The sequence below is a fragment of the Syngnathoides biaculeatus genome, chromosome 15, assembly GCF_019802595.1.
Source record: "Syngnathoides biaculeatus isolate LvHL_M chromosome 15, ASM1980259v1, whole genome shotgun sequence".
NCBI lineage: Eukaryota > Metazoa > Chordata > Actinopteri > Syngnathiformes > Syngnathidae > Syngnathoides > Syngnathoides biaculeatus.
The window spans coordinates 6,531,692-6,552,768 of record NC_084654.1 but is presented as its reverse complement, the minus strand read 5'-3'; the positions used below and the strand labels follow the sequence as shown (position 1 = coordinate 6,552,768).

The following is a 21,077-nucleotide window of genomic DNA, read 5'->3' as shown; positions in this document are numbered from 1 at the left end:
CAGTACACAAATTGAACTACCCAAAATGTGGATTGGCCCAACTCTGGCAAGTGCATTCAAATAATACTGTAATTTAAAAAAAAGTTTTTAACATATTAGTAAACCCACCCCAAAACGTTACATTGTGTAACATAAACTAATTCTACCACTTTTCAATTTTGCATAATCTTTGCACCTTCTTATTTTATCCCCTTGTGACATTTAAAATGTCACAAAATGAATATTTTTCACCTGATTTCTATCATCTGAAAATCACCATGGACCCAGATTTTCGATAACATGGTCAAAATGGGAAATTTTATTTGTCCGAGAAAGTTTTCGTATGTTCCACCTCATGTTAAACATTTGACAGAAACGTTTCCTCCATAATCTCACAATTGTTTCGCTTATGTCAAATTGCCGCTCTGATTTGCCGTTCCATTCTGATGGTAACAATTTTCATTTTCTTCCAAAACATAGCAAAGCAACTCGTCCTTTTTCTCAACATGGTTTAATTTGAGAGATGCGCTCAATGAAGTGGCATACAAGAAATAAATCTCCAATTTAGTAAAGAGCCTGAATCCAAGGTTGCAATCAAACAGACGTGGTAGTACCAGATATGATACAAGTTGCGTTCGGAATTGGATTTGTGAGCGCGCTCTGCTGCACTCTGGACGAGTGCTGTGAAAAAAACTAAATCAGTCGACCACAAAAATTTCTGCCTTAAAAAAAAAAAATAAATAAAAGTATAGTAGCGCCGCCTGTGTGTGTTTATGTTTGTGTTTACTGCATGGATATTTGTTGGTATTGACATACCTGTGAACAACATTGCCAAAAATGTCAGAGGAGTGATTTTGAAGACATTTAATGTTTAAATGTACATATAACAAAATGTATGACTGAACTGAATGGCGGCGCGTGGAGAAGTCCAGCCTCATAAATAAGAACAACATGCATGTTATTTTATGTATCTATTTTTTTTTAACTTACTCATGTACTCGATGAAATATGTTCTAGATTCAAAAGAGATTCAATCATGACAGGCTGGACTGTTTACAGATGTCAATATGAATGAAAGTAAACATTTATTGTATTATATATAAATTTGTAACAGACTAAATATTGGAATAAAAGTACACATTTTTCACCCTAGGTAACAGTATGTTATACAATGTGGAGAAAAAAGTTCATTTTCCTGATATCACGGCAAAATACCATCAACTTTTGATGAATATATTCGGAAAACATTTGTATTATACAAGACAAATTATGGTGATTTAAAGGGGAGTGTTACAAGTACATGATGAATGTACTATAAATCTTCATCCTTTGTGTGTTTTGACAGAATGTCAAAGGCACCATACGAAGTTTTGAGAAAGTACTTCTTGAATGTCCTTAATCTTTTTTGTATTTGTCCTGATACAATGCTGAAGAACAGTTGCCATTTTTCCCCAACTAAAAATGTGATTTACCCTCCTTCAAAGTTTCTGAGGTGACAAGCAGAGGAGAAAATAGTTCTGTGTGAAAAATGTATGTAATGTTTTGCTTGTGGTTTACTTCTCTGTGCCGTTTGAAGACTTTTGATGGTTGTCAGATGTGTCTTCGCTGCTCTGATCACTTTCTTGTGTCCCACTGCCCTGCGATACCTGATGGTAAAGCATGTGAAGCCGCTCTGCGTTCACATCCGCATCGTCTGCCCCCTCACAACAGCGGATCCATGGTGGAGGGATGACCTCGATGCCATAGTGGGCTCCGGCGATTGCCCCAGCCATGCAGGCTATGGTATCTGTGTCCCCACCCAGTGCCAAACTGTAGGCTATTGTCCGCTCAAGGCCACCGTAGTTCTCTGGAAGGTATTCCCTCGGTTGCAGGCAATGGAGAACGCAGAAGATGGCGGTCGGTACTGACTGGAGTGCTGCGATGCCATTACCTGAAAAAGGGTGAAGGGTTGACATGAATGGGCAGAATACAACAAAAAGGTCTACAGACATTACATAACTTACAGACTGACATCTACACAAATGCACGTTAAACTCCAAAATAGACTTGTGTTTGCATTATATATTATGTTTATGTGGCACCACATTGAACAACTGGTTAGCACATCTGCCTCACAGTTCTGAGCACCAGGGTTGAAATCCTGGCCCTCCTTTATCCCTGCATGGATTTTTTTCCAGGTGCTCTGGTTTCTTCCCACATTCCAAAAAACATGTGTTAGGTTAACTGAAGACTTGAAATTGCCCGTAAGAGTGAATGTGTGTGTGTGTGTGTGTGTGTGTGTGTGAATGGTTGTTTTGATTGTATGTGCCCTATAACTTTCTGGCGACCAATTCAGGATGTACCTCGCTTCTCGCCGGAAAGATAGCTCCAGCATGCCCACAGCCCTAGAGAGGAGTAGAATGTATGGATATAGTGCAGCAGTTACAAGACACACCAAGTGCACCAAAATGTATCCAAACATGGGTACACTAAAAATCTAGAAGATGATGTAAAAGGATAGAGATCATTTTCTAAACTTTCACACACACCCCGGTAGCTTGAGTTACACCTGTGTCCCCCCTGAAAAAAAAAAAACTACCGGGGTACAAAAGATTCCCCCTGGATTATTTAGTTCACCCTGACAGCAGCTACCAGGAACTCTTTGCGAGAGCGGGCTGTGCTGACACACGCTGACTGGGTGACAGACCTCTGGAGACACTTACTTTTTCACTCATAGAGCCACTATTACTGGATGCGTTGTTACTCAAGGCCCGAGACAAGAGGATTAAAATACATTGAAAAGGCAAACTTGGAATCACAGATTGAGCATGGCAGTGGCAGAACTTGCAGCGAGATCTCCCACCGCTGACCAACTGAGTTTGATAAAGAAAAGAGGTCCATTAACAGACAGGCATGTAAGGATTCCTCAGCCTTGGTTGAGGGTGTGAGGTTGGCCGGCGAGGACCCTCTGATGGTTAAATGCAATAAGTCATGAGGGAAATAATAGTTAAAAACCATCCCAGACAGGAGCACTCCTCCAGCCTTTAGAAAAATGGCACATTTGCCATTGTGCAAGACAAGGAAATGAAGTCCCCGCTTTTTGTCTGACGTGCACAATGAAATATTTGAAATGCACAACCTGTTTTTGTTTTTCTCATGCAACCATGTACAGATATCACATACTTCACAGTGTTCTATTGAAAAAAACAAACAAAAAAACAACTTGGAGCTATCATTGAAGTCATGTATACTTATTCATTGAACCTCATACTGATAAGGTATTTCCAATGCGGGAACATTGGTCTTGACATTAATTTTACGTTTTGATTTTATAAAGATTGGTAACAAAACAAGCCTGATCCGAAACAATGAGTATTCACCCAGAAACGGGAAATGAAAGTTAACTGTACAGAGCATGTTATGCCAAAAGCACATGTTCCAAGCTTCTTCTATGTTGAAAGTCATTAACATCATGAGCCATGTAAAAGTAAATTTAGTTACACTGGAAACATTTCTGGGATATAACACAGGTAATGTTTCAATATCTAACTAAAGAGCTTGCCTACGTCACCGAAGTCACGTGACTGGCCACAATGCCGGTCAAACAAACCACTGTTCAAGATTAAATCTGTTAAGACAAAACGAAAAGATGTCTTATAACATGGCGCCCAGAGTTTTGTCCGATACCGTTAAACATTTAGAAGGTGATAATAAACGAAGGTACTTGGAAAAATGAGAGACACTTGGCATAGAGGACCCACATTTAATGCCAAAGTCGATGTTTTTGCCGATAAGAAAATGGATTGTTAATTCACTTCCGCTTGTCTTGGCCAACTGGATCTACACATGTATCTGGTGAGTAAGTCGTCGACAATTACACGGAAGAGTTTGAAAGCATAGAAAAGTCTGGATGCATACAAATACTTCATTGCTGGATCTGTTCTCAATCAAGAATAAATCCCATACAGTGATGGAGCCACTTAGATTTTTTCAACAGCATATATAATTTTTAAATAAATGACCCCTGGTTTTAGACAAACTCGCATTCATGAACTAGAAAAAAAAGACAGCGAGTAGGCTCCTCCATACACAGAAGCGTGTTGCGGCCACGAGTTAAACCTCGGTAAACCTCTCCGTGACAGACATTTTTTAACGGTCCACTGTCATGAAATGCATGATTTTTAGTATGTTATTAAGGAAAAAACGGCAGCCGGAATGGACCCATCCATTTTTTTTAAACCACAAAACATGATTTTGACGTATATGGATTTTTGTAACTCCTGCCATGAAAATCCTCTCGAGTGATTTATTTTTGAGAAGAAGCTGGAAGTGACGTACAGGGCAGTCGCACACTCAAGCACTAGTTTTACCTGCAGGAAGGTAGCTCTTTCTTCCTTCGTGTTAGCCAAAATGCCGGCTCATTATATTGCTGGACATTTCTCAAACACTCTCGAGGATGGATTTGCTCTTCATACTTTTCCATAAGACCCGGTTCGTCATGAACAATGGATTGCACAGGTGCAAAGGACGAGAGCTTCGTGAGTTCTAAATGACAGGTGGGTGTGTATTAGGGATCATAACTGGTTACAAATAACCGGTTATAACCGGTTTTCGGTTGTTTAAAACCGAAACCGTAATCGGACTTTCGAAATCGGTTAAAATTTCCAACTATTTCTTCCGGTTCCGGTACTCCACATTGCGCTATTTTTTCAACATCATTTCCACTTTTTTCAAGTTTCGCTGTTAGAGTAAAGTTGGACTCAAAAGAACATTCAGTTAAATCAAAGAAACATCAAACATGGCATCGAGGAAACGCTCCAAAGTATGGGAGTACTTTGCAAGAAGTAAAGAATCGAAAGATGAAAGTGAGTGCAATTTATGTAAGAAGCTTATCAAGTGTGGAGGGGGATCGACGTCCTCCATGGCTGGTCATGTCGAGAAGGTACACGGCTTGAAGTTGTGTGATGATAAAGACTCAAAAGTTGCAAGAGTTGAGGGTGCGTGTAGTATTGATGAATATCTACTGAAAAAAAAAATCAATGACCGAAGAAGTCTCAAAGTTAGCAGCTGTGGACAGCTTGTCCTTGAATGCAATTGCTAATTCTGAATTTCTTCAGAGAAATCTAAATATAGATAAATACGCCATTACCGCGGAGTAAATTAACGATGGATGGTGTAGCGCCGGAGAAAAGGAGTCGGAGGCGGAGTGTCGGACACAGGAACAAAACATGTTTTATTGGCAGACATCAAAACACTTATCGCATAACGGGGGAACTCTGAACTCGTCACTCTGGAAGAGCAACAACAAAAACAGTCCGTGCGGAACCCCGCACCCTAACTCGTGGTCCCGCGGGTGAATTATGTAAACACCACAATGGTACCGGTTTTAAAACCGGTTAATCTGTTTTTTGATACAGCTGTTCGGTTAAAACTGGTTATGAAAGTAAGTGTTTTTTGCGATCCTTAGTGTGTATACAGCTACTAAATAAATAAATGTTGGGGGGGGGGTACTTAATCCGTAAATCAGGGGTGCTAAATGATGTGATCAGCGGTTACAGCGCTGGGCCGCGGTGGATCAGACCAGGAGGCAGTGGCGTCATCGCTCACGGGTGGCGCTGTTTATCGCCGGCGCCGAGGTGGATCGGACAGGGAAAGGGTTTGTGGCCGCGGCGTCACTCGCAGGCGGCATTATCACCGCCGTGGTGGTGGATCAGACAGGGAGGCGGTTTGGCCGCGCCGTTGTTGTCGCTCGCAGGCGGCGTTGTTTATCACTGGAGCGGCGGTGGATTGGACGGGGAGGCGGTTTGGCCGGGAGGTTGTTGTCGCTCGCGGACGATGTTGTTAATCACTGCCTGGGTGGTGGATCGGACGGGGAGGCAGTTTGGCCGCGCTGTCGTCACTCAAGGCCGTGGGCAGTGTTGTTTATCACCGCCGTGGAGGTGGATCGGACAGGGAGGCGGTTTGGTCGCGCTGTCGTCACTCGAGGCCGTGGGCAGTGTTGTTTATCACCGCCGTGGAGGTGGATCGGACAGGGAGGCGGTTTGGCTACGCCGTCGTCATCGCTCGCGGGCGGCGTTGTTTATCACTGCCGCGGTGGTGGATCGGACGGGGAGGCGGTGTGGCCTTGGCATCGTCGTCGCTGGCGGGCGGGGTTTTTCCCCCATCACTGCCACGGACGTGGATCGGACGGAGAGGCGGTTTGGCCGCGCCAGCGTTGTCGTCCTTTCCCGCGGCCGCGGTTGCTTATCGCTGCCATGGAAGTGGATCGGACAGGGAGGGGTTTTGGCCGCGCTGTCATCGTCGCTCGCGGGTGGTGTCGTCGTTGCTCGCGCCCGCCTTTGTTCATTGCTACCGCGGAGGTGGATTGGGCAATGAGGTGGTTTGGCCGCATGCGGTTTGGCCGTGATCCGCATATCATCCAAAAATGGCTCGAAACAATAGGGTAATACTGCCCCGGTCACTTCACTCGGTTGTGAGATGTTCACTTCTTCAAAAAGAGCTTCTGTGTCAGAAGGGGCATCGGAAAAATCCGAAGATCTCTGTTGTTCGTCTCCCATGGTAGGTGGCACAGCATGTTTTCAATGGCCAATGTCCGGGGTGACCTCATGGACAGAAGATGTAGCCAATATGGCTACCACTTAGATGTCAAATGAGACTTCAGCAACTTTGCGCATGGATGACGCGCTCTCCATTCATATTTATTTTTTGTTATAGACATTGAAGTGAATAATGTTATATGTATTTTTCATTACATCTATTTCAGAATGTTTATAGGCATGACACTTGACCTTTAAATGTGCATTGTTCTCAAATGAGTCCAATGCGTATTTAAAAAAAGAAAAAACAATGGGATAGGCTTCAGCTCCCATACACGGAAGCGTGCTACGAACACACATTAACCTATGTAAACCTCTCTGCGACAGTTTATTTTCTTTTCTTTTAAATATGCATTGGACTTGTTTGAGAACAATGCATATTTAAAAAAAAAAACAACAAAAAAAAGTGTCTGGGAGAGATTTACCGAAGATATCTGTGTGGCCGTAACACACTTCCGTGTACGTTGAAGATGACTCCGTCTTTTTTTTTTTTTAACACATTGTTCTCAAATGAGCCAACTTGGCATTATAAATACTTGGGAATTTGAGATTGAGAAGAATAATTCCTACATGAAATTAAGTGATTGCTACACAGTCATGTGAATTTGGTTGGGCTCCATCCATCACGTTTAATTTCCGAAATCCATCGATCTTTTCTGGTCTTTTGAGCTGGTATTCTATAGAATGACCTCTTTGAATATCTGTCTTGTCTGTTGTAAAAAGCAACAGCACAAGTCTTGGGCATTGTGAATATTCTGCTACGGTTTAATGTCTTCCACACTGTCGAGCAACTCTTTTTGACCAGCAATATGGCGCCTTGAAAATGGTGACGTCACGTGCATGAGCTCGAAAATAAGTATAAGATTGTGATTTACCTGATTTAAGTTCTAACGTCTGTCTGTATATATAAATGTGAACAGTCATTTTCCCCCATGGTACCGCGTTATATTGAAGTTGAAAACCTTTCCCCTCCACTTGCTTTAAAAATATATAGATCATCTCCTGCTCGCTTTCATCATTGGATTGACAATAGATACCGCCGTAAATTACGATAGATTATAACAATACATCATGATGAAATAAAATGATTTGATTATATGAAGATTTAGTTTTGAAATTGAATGTCTATTGACCTCTTTAAAAATGTCTGTCTCAGTCTGTGCAGTGTCAATAAATTATGATAAATGAATTATGGTATTATGTAACAACTACATACTCGTGTATAAGAACTCAGTGAATTATTTTAATGTCTTGAGATTCCATCCTTAATCAGACCCATAACTTTATATATCTCCATCCATCCATTTTCTACCGCTTTTCCGGGTTGGGTTACAGGGGAAGTAGCTTAAGCAGGGATACCCAGAATTCCCTTTCCCCGGCCATTTCTTCCAGCTCTTCCAGAGGGATCCCGGGGTGGTCCGAAGCCAGCCGAGAGATATAGTCTCCCCACTGTGTCCTGGGAGGCATCCGAGAGGCATCCGAATCAGGTGCCTCAGCCACCTCATCTGACTCCTCTGAATGCGAAGGAGCAGCGGCTTAACAATGAGCCCCTCCCGGATGACCGAGCTTCTCACCCTATCTCTAAGGGGCAACCTGTGGAGGAAACTCATTTCAGTCACGAGCCGCAGCTCATGCCCAAAGGTGAGGGTAATAATGTAGATCGACTGGTAAAATTGAGAATGTCGCCTTTCTACTGAGCTCCCTCTTTATCACAATGGACCAAAACCAAGTTCAGATCACTGCAGACGCTACACCAATCCGTCTGTCGATCTCCTGGTCCATTCTTCCCTCACTCGTGAAAAAGACCCCAAGATACTTGAACTCCTCCACTTGGGGCAGGATCTCATCCCACACCCTGAGAGTGTACGCCACCCTTTTCCGACTGAAGACCATGGTCTCAGATTTGGAGGTGCTGATTCTCATCCCAGCTGCTTCACACTCGGCTGTGAACCGCTCCAGTGAGAGTTGGAGATCACGGCTTGATGAAGCCAACAGAACCACATCATCTGCAAAGAGCAACGATGCGATGCTGAGGCCACCAAGCCGGGCACCCTCGGTCTAAAGGAAGCTGGTAACTCTGCTTGCACAGATGGCAGTAAAACATGTGCCGATCTTTCGGATCTCGACGAACCCAGCACCCAAACTCCTTACTTTCAACCCAAGCTTCTTGAAAAATGCACTTCCCCGTGATACAAGTTGTATCGATGAAAGAACTACGCTACGTCGTAACGAAGACTAAGTGAAATGCCAACTCACGGAAACAAACAATGGAATATCGACAAGATGCCGACTAGTTGTCAACACGGTGACTTCCGTTGACAATTTCCGGCTGATTTGGACGCCAGACGGATCGCTATTTTTTTTTACATAAAAGATTAATTTATTTTTTAGGGGGAATATTGGCGGTAGAGGTCCTCCCTTTGATTTTTTTTTTTTTTTTATTTAAGGCCTTTTTAGGGGCTTGACCGGTTTTCGCGGATTTTAAGGACTTTTAGGAGCCCCTAAATGCACGTTTGAAAATTTAGGGGTTTTTAGAGACTTTTAGGGCCGCGTGCGAACCCTGCCATGCTTACTTTCACAACTATAACTGGTTGATTCTTCAATTACAACACAAATGCCTGACTTCAAAATATACGAAAACGGAAATAACGTGACACGCGTGCGCATTCGAGCTGAAATGGGTAAAACGAGATCGGTCATACAAAAAAAAATGTACTTTTTTTTGTTCCTGTACAAACGTTGTTATATGGCGTACACAATTTGAAATGATCAAAAAACATAAAATATGGGAAAAACGTATAAGTTGATAGGTATATAATTCAAATTTTAATAATAATAATAATGTTTTCCAGCTTTATACCAAAAAGAAAAAAATATATACTTTTGAGCCACCATTAATATTATTATTATTATTAAAATTTGATGCTCACCAGTCCAGGGTTACAAATATTGCCTATAAATAGAGAAAGTTGGGCACTACTGCATCTTTTCGAAGGAGTTGAACCCTAACCCTAACCCTAAAGAAAGTTGATTTAGATGTTGAACATCTATAACACATTTGAAAATTTATAGAATGAGCTGCAACATGCAATTTGGAGACATCTGTAGGCAACTTTTGAAACGTCACATTATCTGGTGAAAATGGCTGCCACCATAGGCCGAAATCTCAATGTGAGTTACAGAAAGGGTTGTTTGCCCAGTGTAGCAGTTTATGGTTAGTTTTCAGTGTTTTATTTTCTGAAAAATTGTTTTTGTCCATTTCAAATTATCTCACGTGACTATCATGAGTTCTTTTTTTTAATGGAAGACTACTTGGAATTTATCTTATGTATATGCACAGTAATGTTGAATGGGTAGACCAATGTTTAATGTATGGAGGGAATTGAAAAAGTTTTTTCATGATGTATTTGAATATCACAAAAGCAGATTTTTGAAGATAAGTACTGACCTAGCTCAGAAATGACCTCCTCTATGGTGACCTTGCTCATGTCCATCAAATCCCGCACTCGATGCAGCCGGTTACAGAATGGCTTCTCTGCTTCCTTCAGACTGTGCAGACACACCAAGGGACAACAAGTGCCTTCAATTAAACAGCTAATATTTTCCAACTAATTTGCACACTGGTACTGAAGCATGTAATAACTTACATTCTGGCATCATTCTGTGACACCTCATCAGCCTCAACTTCCTCCATCTCTGAGATGAGTGTGTCGATGAACGTCTCAGGGAGGTCCAATGCACCCTGCAGGGCAAGGTGTACTGCTAATGCTTGTAGAACTGCCCCATTGTAGCCAAGGGAGCAAGAGTGAGTCAGCATAGCACCCAAACGAGCAAACTACCAAGGCGAGAGAAAGAAAAGTCATGATGAGACATCAAATCACAAGTCATTAAATGGTAACATATTGTGGAAATTTTCATGACTTTTTAATTGCTAGTGTACAAATTGTTGAGTTTGTTTTGTGTCTGCTCATTAAAGTGTGAAATTAAACAACCAATCCAATATTTTGCTATCTGCTGGTCTTCCATCTGCATTTTCAGTGTTTGAAAATGAAAACCTGAAAACTAAAACGGAGCCAGTCAATGACGTCGGCGAATGACAAAGCCAATCAACCGATCAGCATAAAATGTTCGTTATTGAATGATACCAATATCATCGAAAGAATCGGCGTAAAGTCAACTGGGGTTCCTTGAGCCTATTAGCGGCTGAAGACAGTTGTCCAACTCTGTCTGCTCAATGTGTAATCCACACATTAGCTCACCCCAAGAATGACAATTTAATGAGTCCAGAAAAATTATCGTGTGCACTTTATTTTTTGAATGAAAAGTAGATATCGGTATTGTCATGACAGGCCTACCCCTACCACAACTTGCAGGGCAGTTACATCTGTCGTCACCCAAGCGGAATATATCCTCCATTTTGAAAAGCACAATTTGCATTCACCTTTAGTGTTGTCATCTGTGTCTACCTTAAAGTATCTCCAAACTTCCGGTACGGCTCCTATGCTACATGGTGAAAGGTATACGTCAGGCTGTTGAAGTGGTATCAGTATCGTGATATCAAAGCATTTTTACGAGTACGAGTACAGACGTACATTATTGGTATTGATAAATCATTAGTATTCTGTGTAAGAGGAAAAAAATGCCCGCTGAGACACACACACACACACACCACACACACACACACACACACACTCAGGGCTCTGCAACCGCAAATAAAAGCCACTGCAATCCCGTGAGCAGCCTCTTTTCCTAGTCATTGTGGGAAAAAATGTCAGACTCGCCATTTGCCCAGCAGTACATGGGGTACACAGTCACTCACTTACACAAGACTAAAACTGACAAATTTTTCAGCGAGATGGGAAACAGTGAAAGACTCTGTCTCCTTTAACCCCTAATAGCTTCAATAAAATAGACATCCCATCGGCAAACCTTTTTAACATCAGCTGGATCAGGGAACGCCAACGCAAAGGGGGCCGCCCTCATTGCGCCTCCATTCCCAAAAGAACCCCGACCATTGAACTGATCCCTGGCTGGCTGGTACACATCACTGAGGTGAGGGGAGGCCAACTTCTTTAACACCTGAATCACTCCAGAACCATAACCACGACCTGGGGATATGCTGTACTCCTTTGCAAACCTGGAAAGAAAAGATATTTGTGTATGGATTAAATCACTGGTCCTGGTTTACCTGCCGCATTTTTTAAAAAAAAGAATTGTTTGACACCATACATACAGTGAAGAAAATAAGTATTTGAACAGACTGCTATATTGCAAGTTCTCTCACTTAGAAATCATGGAGAGGTCTGAAATATTCATCGTAAGTGAATTTCCACTGTGAGAGAGATAATCTAAAAAGAAAAATCCAGAAATCACAATGCATGATTTATTTGTTTGATACAGCTGAAAATAAGTATTTGAACACCTGAGAAAACCAATGTTAATATTTGGTACAGTAGCCTTTGTTTGCAATTACAGAGGTCAAAGGTTTCCTGTAGTTGTTCACCAGGTTTGCACACACTGCAGGAGGGATTTTGGCCCACGCCTCCACACAGATATTCTCTAGATTGGACAGGTTTCTGGGCTGTCGCTGAGTAACACGGAGTTTCAGCTCCCTCCAAAGATTTTCTATTGGGTTTAGGACTGGAGACTGGCTAGGCCACGCCAGAACCTTGATATGCAACTCCTTGGTTTTCCTGGCTATGTGCTTGGGGTCATTGTCATGTTGAAAGACCCAGCCACCACCCATCTTGAATGGTCTGACTGAGGGAGAGAGGTTGTTCCCTAAAATCTCACAAAACATGGCTTGCGGTCATCCTCTCCTTTGTACAGTGCAGTTATCCTGTCCCATGAGCAGAAAAACACCCCCATAGCATGATACTACCACGCCCATGCTTCATGAGTAAAGATCGTGTTCTTGGGATGGAACTCATCATTAGTCTTTCTCCAAACACAGTTCATGGAATTATGACCAAAAAGTTCTATTTTGGTCTCATCTGCCCACAAAACTTTTCCCATGACTCCTCTGTATCATCCAAATGGTCGTTGGCAAACTGAAGACGGGCCTTGACATGTGCTGGTTTAAGCAGGGGAACCCTCCGTGCCATGCATGATTTCAAATCATGACGTCTTAGTGTATTACCAACAGTCAACTTGGAAACAGTGGTCCCAGCTTTTTTCAGGTCATTGACCAAGTCCTGTCATGTAGTCCTGGGCTGATTCCTTACCTTTCTAAGGATCACTGAGACCCCACGAGGTGATATCTTGCATGGGGGTCCACTCCGATTGAGATTGACCATCATGTTTAGCTTCCTCCATTTTCTAATGATTGCTCCAACAGTGGACCTTTTTTCACCAAGCTGCTTGGCAATTTCCAGCCGTGTGGAGTTGTACAATTTTGTCACTGGTGTCTTTGGACAGCTCTTTGGTCTTGGCCATGTTACAAGTTTGAGTCTTACTGATTGTATGAGGTGGACAGATGTCTTTATGCAGCTAACGACCTCAAACAGACGCATCTGATTCAGGATAATACATGGAGTGGCGATGGACTTTTAAAGGCGGACTAACAGGTCTTTGGGGGTCAGAATTCTAGCTGATACACAGGTGTTCAAATACTTAGTTCCAGCTTTATCACACAAATTGTTAAAAAAAAAAAAAAAATCATACAATGTTATTTCTGGATTTTTCTTTTTAGATTATCTCTCTCACAGTGCACCTACAATGAAAATTTCAGACCCCTCCATGATTTGTAAGAGTGAGAACTTGCAATATAGCAGGGTTTTCAAATAATTATTTTTTTCAATCTATGGTATATTTGTCTACCTGCGAGCCATGTCGTGCTCATCAAACCCAGCCCGGGTGAGCAGAGACTGGACCACACAACGTGCCATAGCTGTGTCGTCACTGTATTCAAGGATACCTGAAAGACACGTGCACTGAATTGACTTGTATGTGTGACACCATGAATGTGCAGTGGATTCTGCTGGGGCAGTAATACAGTGCCACCAGAAAGTATTCACACCCCTTCAGATTTTCCCCATTTTACTATGTTAAAGACTTATACTAAATACGATATAAGTATACTTGTCTTACAAAAAAAAATCTACATATAATAAAGTCAAAACAGATTTACAGATATTTGTGTAAATTTATTTTAAAAAAAAGTAGATCAATAAAACATCATTTGCCCTGACATTCAAACTTAAGCATAGGTGCATCTAATTTCCACTGATCATCCTTGAGTTGATTCTACAACTTGGAGTCCACTAGTGGTACATTCAGTCGATTGAACATCACTTGGAATGGCACACACCACTATATGCAGTAATAATATTGCATGCCCCTCTTTTCAGTTTTTTATTTGTTAAAAAAAGTATAAAATAGCCAATAAATTTCATTCCACTTCACGATTGTGTCCGACTTGTTGATTCTTGACAACAACAAAAAAAAAATATATCTTTATGTTTGAAGCCTGAAATGTGGCGAAAGGTTGAAATGTTCAAGGGGGCCGAAAACTTTCACAAGGCACTGTAAATGGCACTAGTTCAAATGTTTACATTTTGAATAAATTTGGAAAAACTTTTGACAATGTTCTTACTTTCTCATGATAGGATATTTTATGTAGACTAAAAAAATATATACTTCAATGAGCTTTGAAATAGGTCTAACTGCAAAACATGGAAAATATGAAAGCGTGTGAATACTTTCTGGTGTCACTGTATATGGTTTTTAAAAAATACATAAAAAACAGGCGGCATGGTGGATAGCTGGTAAAGTGTTGGCCTAGCAGTTCTGAGGTCCTGGGTTCAATCCCGGACCTGCCTGTGTGGACTTTGCATGTTCTCCCCATGCCTGCGTGGGTTTCCTCCCACATTCCAAAAACATCCAACATTAATTGGACGCTCTAAATTGCCCCTAGGTTTGATTGTGAGTGTGGCTCTTTTTCTCAATGTGCCCTGCGATTGGATGGCAACCAGTTCAGGGTGTACCCCGCCTCCTGCCCCTTGACAGCTGGGATAGGCTCCATTACTCCACGTGAGGATGAGCAACGAAGAAAATGGATAGACATGAAAAAACAAGGCAGCACAGTGTCTCAGATGGAAAGCGTCATACCAGGGCAGTACAGACTACCACAAATTCCTTGCGTGTTACATACTTGGCCATTGAAGTTGATTCTGATAAATGGAACAATTAATTCTGCTTCTTCTTATTTCGCCACAGCGTGTCATCTTTTCCCATCTAAGCCTGTCCAGTGCATCTTCCTCTCTAACACCCACTGTCCTGATGTCTTCCCTCACAACATCCATCAACCTTCTCTTTAGTCTTCCTCTCGCTCTTTTGCCTGGCAGCTCCATCCTCAGCATCCTTCTACCAATATACTTGTTCACCTCTTAATGTGTGCAAATCATCTAAATCTGCACTCTCTAACCTTGTCTCCAAAACATCCAACTTCGGCTGTCCCTCTAATTACCTCATTTATAATCCTATCTAACCTGCTTACTCCGAGCGAGAACCTCAGCATCTTCATTTCTGCCACCTCCAGTTCTGCTTCCTGTTGTTTCTTCAGTGCCACCATCTCTAATCCATCATGGCCGGCCTCACCACTGTCTTATAAACGTTGCCCTTCATCCTAGCAGAGACTCTTCTGCCACACAACACACCAGACACATTCCGCCAGCGGTTCCAACCTGCTTGGACCCGTTTCTTCACTTCCTTACCACACTCACCATTGCTCTGGATTGTTGACCCCAAGTATTTGAAGTCATCCACCCTGGCTCTCTTCTTCTCCCTGTAGCCTCACTCTTCCCCCTCCACCCCTCTCATTCATGCACATATATGTTTTACTTCAGCTAATCTTCATTCCTCTCCTTTCCAGTGCATGCCTCCATCTTTCTAATAGTTCCTCCTCCTGCCCCCTGCTTTCACTGCATATCACAATATCATGATACGCTGTGGCGACCCCGAAAGGGACAAGCCGAAAGGAAAACAACAACAACAACAACATCTGCGAACATCATGGTCTCAGGGGATTGCAGTCTAACCTTATTTGTCAACCTATCCATTACCACATCAAACAGGAAGGGACTCAAGAGTTGATCCCTGGTGCAATCCCACCTTCACTTTAAATTCTTCTGTTACGCCTACGGCACACCTCACCACTGTTCTGTTGTCCTCATACATGTCTTGTACTATTCTAACATATTTCTCCGCCACACCAGACCTCCGCATGCAGTACAACAGTTAATTCTGCTGTGTACCAGAAAATCCTTAAGAAGAACATTGGAATATCAGTTCATGCCCTCAAACTCAACCGCTCTTGGATCACGCAGCACGACAATGATCCGAAACACACCACCAAGTCCACTTGCAAATTGCTAAAAATAAATAAATAGGGTTTTGGAGTGGCCAAGACAAGGTCCGGATTTAAATCCAATTGAGATTTGCTGCCAAGGGTGGCACAACGCCATTATTAAGGGGCAGTTAACTTTTCACAGAGGATCTGAAAGGTTTCAATTTATGTGGTGCCTTAATAAATTGAATTGTCATTTGAAAACAGCATTTTTTATTTCTTTTGTTAGTGTCTGAGTGATATGCCATTCTCTTATGCAAGAACAAGCGTGCATGGCCAGGATTTTTGACATGGAGGATGATTCAGATCCACTACATTGGCCCTTTACCGGCACGGCTAAGGTGGGAAATAGTTGCATTGCTATGTTTCAATTTGGCATTGATGAGGCTGCAGACGTACATCAGGAGCACTGGGAACAATGCAGTGTATATTATTGGTGTGTTGTCAAAAATATCACAATTGTCTACCAACTATTTTGGTTCAATTTAACCTGTTTGGGAAATATGTTGTTTTCAGATTATGTCGCTAGGAAAACCCATAACTACCTACTTTTTTAATTTGAGTGAGATTTTATGTGGTTCTGACAAAGACGAAAATGTTAGTGGCATCACAAGACGATGACTCATTATTGTTTTCTGTGACTGATGTTGATCTTATTCATTAAAACAAGATGCTCAAAGGGGTCGAGCAGACGTCACCCTGTTTAAACAGATAATACTATCAACAAGTTAAAGTTTTGATCACACATTTCCAAATTATTTACAGTGATTTCTCTGCAGAAAATTGAACATTTTCAACATAAAAAAAGAGGCATAAAATCCTTCATTTTAATTTGAGCCTTATAAATTAGGGCTCATTATATTCGTGCAACAACACAGCTGCATCTAAAGTCCTCACCTATTTTGATTTATTGAGTATTTTGAAAATTTTTGTCACATGTCTACGAGACCCTCCATACTTCTTCTTCTGGGGCCACAAATGGGCTGAGATATAAAATGAACAACTGAAAAGTAAATAAAAATGGGATTTATAGTTTGAGTGCATAGTAGGTGCAATAGCAAAGGGGTCAAACTAATTTTTTCGGGGGCCACATTGCGGTTACAGTTTCCCTCAGAGGGCCGTTATGACTGTGAAAACATACAATCATTAATCACTTCATCATATTTACACATGAAATGCATGAACTAGTTTTGGGATCAGAAATCAAGGGTAATGGGTTTTCAACCATTGTTCATGCTTGGTAAAACAAAAACGCATATAATATCGCAACGTTATAATTTATGATGTATGACAATTTGAAATTTTGTTACAGATTTTCACAAGAATCACGTAAATTGACACAGATGATTGCTTCTATGGGTCACATAAATCCGTGGGGCGGGCCCCCGGGCCTTGAGCTTGACACCTCTGGCTTCTTATGTGCGAATTGTTAATGACAAATGTGGACGACTTTTAACACATTTGCGAACACTGTCTTTAAATGCATGTAAGGTTTTTTTGCTTCATTTGTTTTCGTGCTTATTTTGCAACGTTTTGCTGGATTTGTGTTGCATGTGCAGGTGTACCTAATGTGTCGCCCGATGTCCCTCACCATTTCCTTTGGTCTCATCGTCCAGACTATTCATGTGCTGCAGTACATTCTCTATGGGAACCTCCGCAACTCCCTCGAACTCTCCGCCGACACAATCGCCCAGCACGGCCGCGACCAAAGCACCTTTAAAACGGGACAGAGACGTCGGCCCCGCCGCTGCCACCACCGCTCTCGCCATTCATCTGCCGGGAGCGCTCAGTTGACGAGCCTAAACAACAGACGACAACAACTCACAGAAATGTCGGCTCGTCAGTCTTCCTACCACTTCCGGGTAATGGTGCGATGACGTCATATCCGCATAACAACAGAGCAATGAAATACATCCGAAAATATCAATAAAAATCTGTCGGATGAACGTGAGACCGCTTCCGTGAAGAAGGCATGTTATACTATCTTGACAAATGCAAAACAAATGACAGTGTAAATTTTAAATAAATCCGGTTTTTTATTCGATTTTAAGGTCATTATTGCCACCTACTGGATACGAGTAGTTTACAGTTCATTTAATATGGATGAAGTTGCATGAAATATAGAATGCAACCCCTGAACAACCCAAAGACAAGACGTGAATTGTTTACGATGACTTTACATATAATTGAGACTGATTATAGCTCCGGTTGAAATCTCAGCTTCAGGCTTTTTGTGTGAGTTTGCATGTTTTCCACACGCTTGCATGAGTTTCTCCAGGTCTCTCGTTTCCTCCGACGAGAGAAAGTTGGACGGAAGTTTGATGTTCGCCTGACATTCAGTTTTTTCACACGCTTTTATTCGGCCTCCTACCTCCAAAAACTGTATGAGTACAGTGTAGTGTGTGGAAGACAATTGCACAAACTGTTTGGGGGGCGTCTGGATTTGTTGTCTACAAATTTACTGCGCTATGCAATGACTGCTTTCGATTGCTAATGTCGTTGAGTGTGTTAGGCACCGTTTAACAAGTTATACAAGCGAGTGTAACAAATGTTGAACAAAACACTATATTATCAAAAATATTGTTACATATTGTTGTTATTGTTGATGTGTATGTATATAAATATATATCCATTCATCTATCCATCCATTTTCTTTGCCGCTTATCCTCACGAGGGTCGTGGTGAGTGCTGGAGCCTATCCCAGCTGTCAACAGGCATGAGGAGGGGTACACCCTGGACTGGTCACCATCCAATCGCAGGGCACATGGAGACAAAAAGCCGCACTCACAATCACACTTAAGGGCAATTTAGAGTGTCCAATTAATGTTGCATGATTTGGGGACGTGAGAGGAAACTGGAGTGCCCGGAGAAAACCCACGCAGGCACGGGGAGAACATGCAAACTCCACACAGGCAGGGCAGGGATAGAACCCTGGACCTCAGAACTGTGAGGCCAACACTTTACAGCTGCACTACAGTGCCGCCTCATTTGAATGAGGGCTTGTGTAATTTGATTCGGACGAGTCATGATTCCAGTTAAAGATATTTGAGACTGGATTTCGCCGAGTTAAAACTTGATTTAAGATATTTGCAAAGGCAAATGTCCATATCTTCAACTGGAATGTAGATCTTGAACTTGACCAGTCAGAATAAAATTTTGAAAATGTAAAAACTGGATTTGGATATTTGCAATTCCATTGTAGATATACACAATTCACAGATAAAGTATCTGAAAATGAATAATATGATAAACCCCATACACATGATTTTAAGTGATATTTCATTCCAAATTCATTGGTTTCTTCTGGCCAGGCCGTCATTAAGGTTGAGGAATGTGTTTGTGGGAATTTGTGATCTTTCCTTTCAGAAGCATAGTGGTGAGGTCACACACTGATGTTGACAAGAAGGCCTGGCTCTCAGTTTATGCTAATTTCTCACAAAAGGTGGTATTTTGGATTGAGGTCAGGGCTCTGCGCAGGCCAGTCAAGTTCATCCACAAGAAACTCTCTCATCCATGTCTTTATGCACCTTTCTTTTTTCATAAGTGCACACCCATGTTACAACTGTTCCCACAAAGTTAGAGGCATAGAATAGTTCAAAATATTGGCTCCTTAGTTCAAGTGAAAGGAACTCTGAACGATTCAGCATACCGAGATAATCACAATAAAGGAATATTTTTTTTCATTTGTTATCATTAAGATTTTAGCATGATGCAATTTAGCATTTTTTGGCACTCAGTTCACACCGTTAACAAAGCTAGGGGAAACCATTTTATATCAGAAACAAGACGTTGTCCTGTTGTCAGCCTTTTTGTTCACCTCCCTTCAGGGAAACATTTTCATTCTTTTAAACATTCCACATTGTTTTGCTATTTTTTCCCCTATGTTGTGCATAGCGTGAACAACTCAAATTTAAGTTTTTGTGTTTGTAAGGTGGTGTAATAATCAGTGTAATTTTATTCCTTTTAGTAATTTATCATACACAGTACAGTAATTTATCCTCCTGAAAGATGATTATTGGCCTTTTCAGCATGTGCATCGTTTTTCATGTGACACGATTGATTTCCTTCATTTCACATACACATTTCAGTCTGTAGGGTTACTTTTAATGCAATGTAATTATCATCATCATCATCCATTTTCTGAACTGCTCATCCTCACAAGGGTCGCTGGAGCGCATCCCAGCTATCTGGACAGGAGGCAGGGAACACCCTGAAATGTTTGCCAGCCAATCACAGGGCACGTAGAAACTAACCATTCTTACATACATTTCTTAGCTGCTTATCCTCACAAGGGTCACAGGGAGTGCTGGAGCCTCTCCCAGCAGTCAACGGGCACGAAGCAGGGTACAGCCTGAACTGGTTGCCAGCCAATTGCAGGGCACATGGAGACAGACAACCTTTGCACTAACAATCACTTAGTGGCAATTTAGAGTGTCTAATTAATGTTGCATGTTTTTGTGCTGTGGGAGGAAACCGGAGTGCCTGGAGGAAACCCACACAGGCACGGGGGAGAACAACATGCAAACTCCACACAGGGAGGGCCGGGATTGAACCCGGGTCCTCAGGATTGTGAGGCCAACGCTTTAGAGCTGATGAACTTTGCCGCCCCTAACAACCATTATTGTATTATTATTATTATTTTACTTTTAGGTAAGCACAGGAGTTAATTCGGTACTTTGACAAGGATCGTTATTTGTACTGCTGATTAAGTACAGAGAACATTTGTCACCTTTGTCGAATTTAATTGGAATGCTTATTGTAAGTCTTTGCCGTTTAACAGCAGCATCGTTCGAGGAAGAAGCGGCACGGCCATCGAGAGAGGGGAGGAGACGGAGGAGGACGACGAGAAGGAGGTGGTAGCAGTGCCGGGGTTTTGTTTGGAAGCCCAATGACTGCAGCATAATTAAAGATGGCGGAATCGGAGGAATTTAGACTCAAGCGATTAATGGTAAGCGAACATGTACCGGGTGTGCAATTACCAATGTGCACTAAACGGCGGGTAAATTTGTTCACTGCATCCGACCACAGACTGGCATCAGCGGTCATTGTCGGTGGTTTTCTCATCGTAGAAACGGGCGCTTAGGCTAAAGCTAGTTAGCTTCCAACTATGTTAGGCTAGCACGCTGGTGTTTAGCACTGATGCGAGCTCTACATTCAGTTTGGCGTGCTACAAATTC

At 42.0% G+C, this 21,077-nt stretch overlaps 2 protein-coding genes across 4 annotated transcripts in view; one reads left to right on the top strand and one right to left on the bottom strand.

Moving 5' to 3' along the window:
- Positions 1 to 828: 828 nt before the first annotated feature.
- adprs (ADP-ribosylserine hydrolase) lies at positions 829 to 17,778 on the bottom strand. 2 transcript variants are annotated; one of them, XM_061843188.1, is made up of 7 exons: positions 17,492 to 17,778; positions 13,374 to 13,470; positions 11,484 to 11,691; positions 10,202 to 10,389; positions 10,003 to 10,103; positions 2,322 to 2,363; positions 829 to 1,909 (listed from the first exon to the last, which is right to left on the bottom strand). In XM_061843188.1, the coding sequence occupies exons 1-7, from the start codon at positions 17,667 to 17,669 to the stop codon at positions 1,533 to 1,535; spliced, it is 1,191 nt and encodes a 396-aa protein (XP_061699172.1). In that variant the 5' UTR covers positions 17,670 to 17,778; the 3' UTR covers positions 829 to 1,532. The 2 variants fall into 2 exon arrangements, with proteins under 2 accessions (XP_061699172.1, XP_061699173.1); XM_061843189.1 differs by lacking the exon at positions 2,322 to 2,363 and having other exon boundaries at positions 17,492 to 17,776.
- A 2,566-nt stretch (positions 17,779 to 20,344) lies between these two features.
- Positions 20,345 to 21,077, top strand: part of LOC133513093 (zinc finger MYM-type protein 4-like) — a 49,307-nt gene continuing 48,574 nt past the window's right edge. Inside the window, exons 1-2 of one of the 2 annotated variants that reach the window (XM_061843463.1) lie at positions 20,345 to 20,550; positions 20,681 to 20,848. In XM_061843463.1, the coding sequence (XP_061699447.1) occupies positions 20,810 to 20,848 (39 nt within the window). In that variant the 5' untranslated portion in view covers positions 20,345 to 20,550; positions 20,681 to 20,809. The remainder of the gene's footprint in view (positions 20,551 to 20,680; positions 20,849 to 21,077) is intronic. The other variant, XM_061843464.1, reaches the window with a different exon arrangement.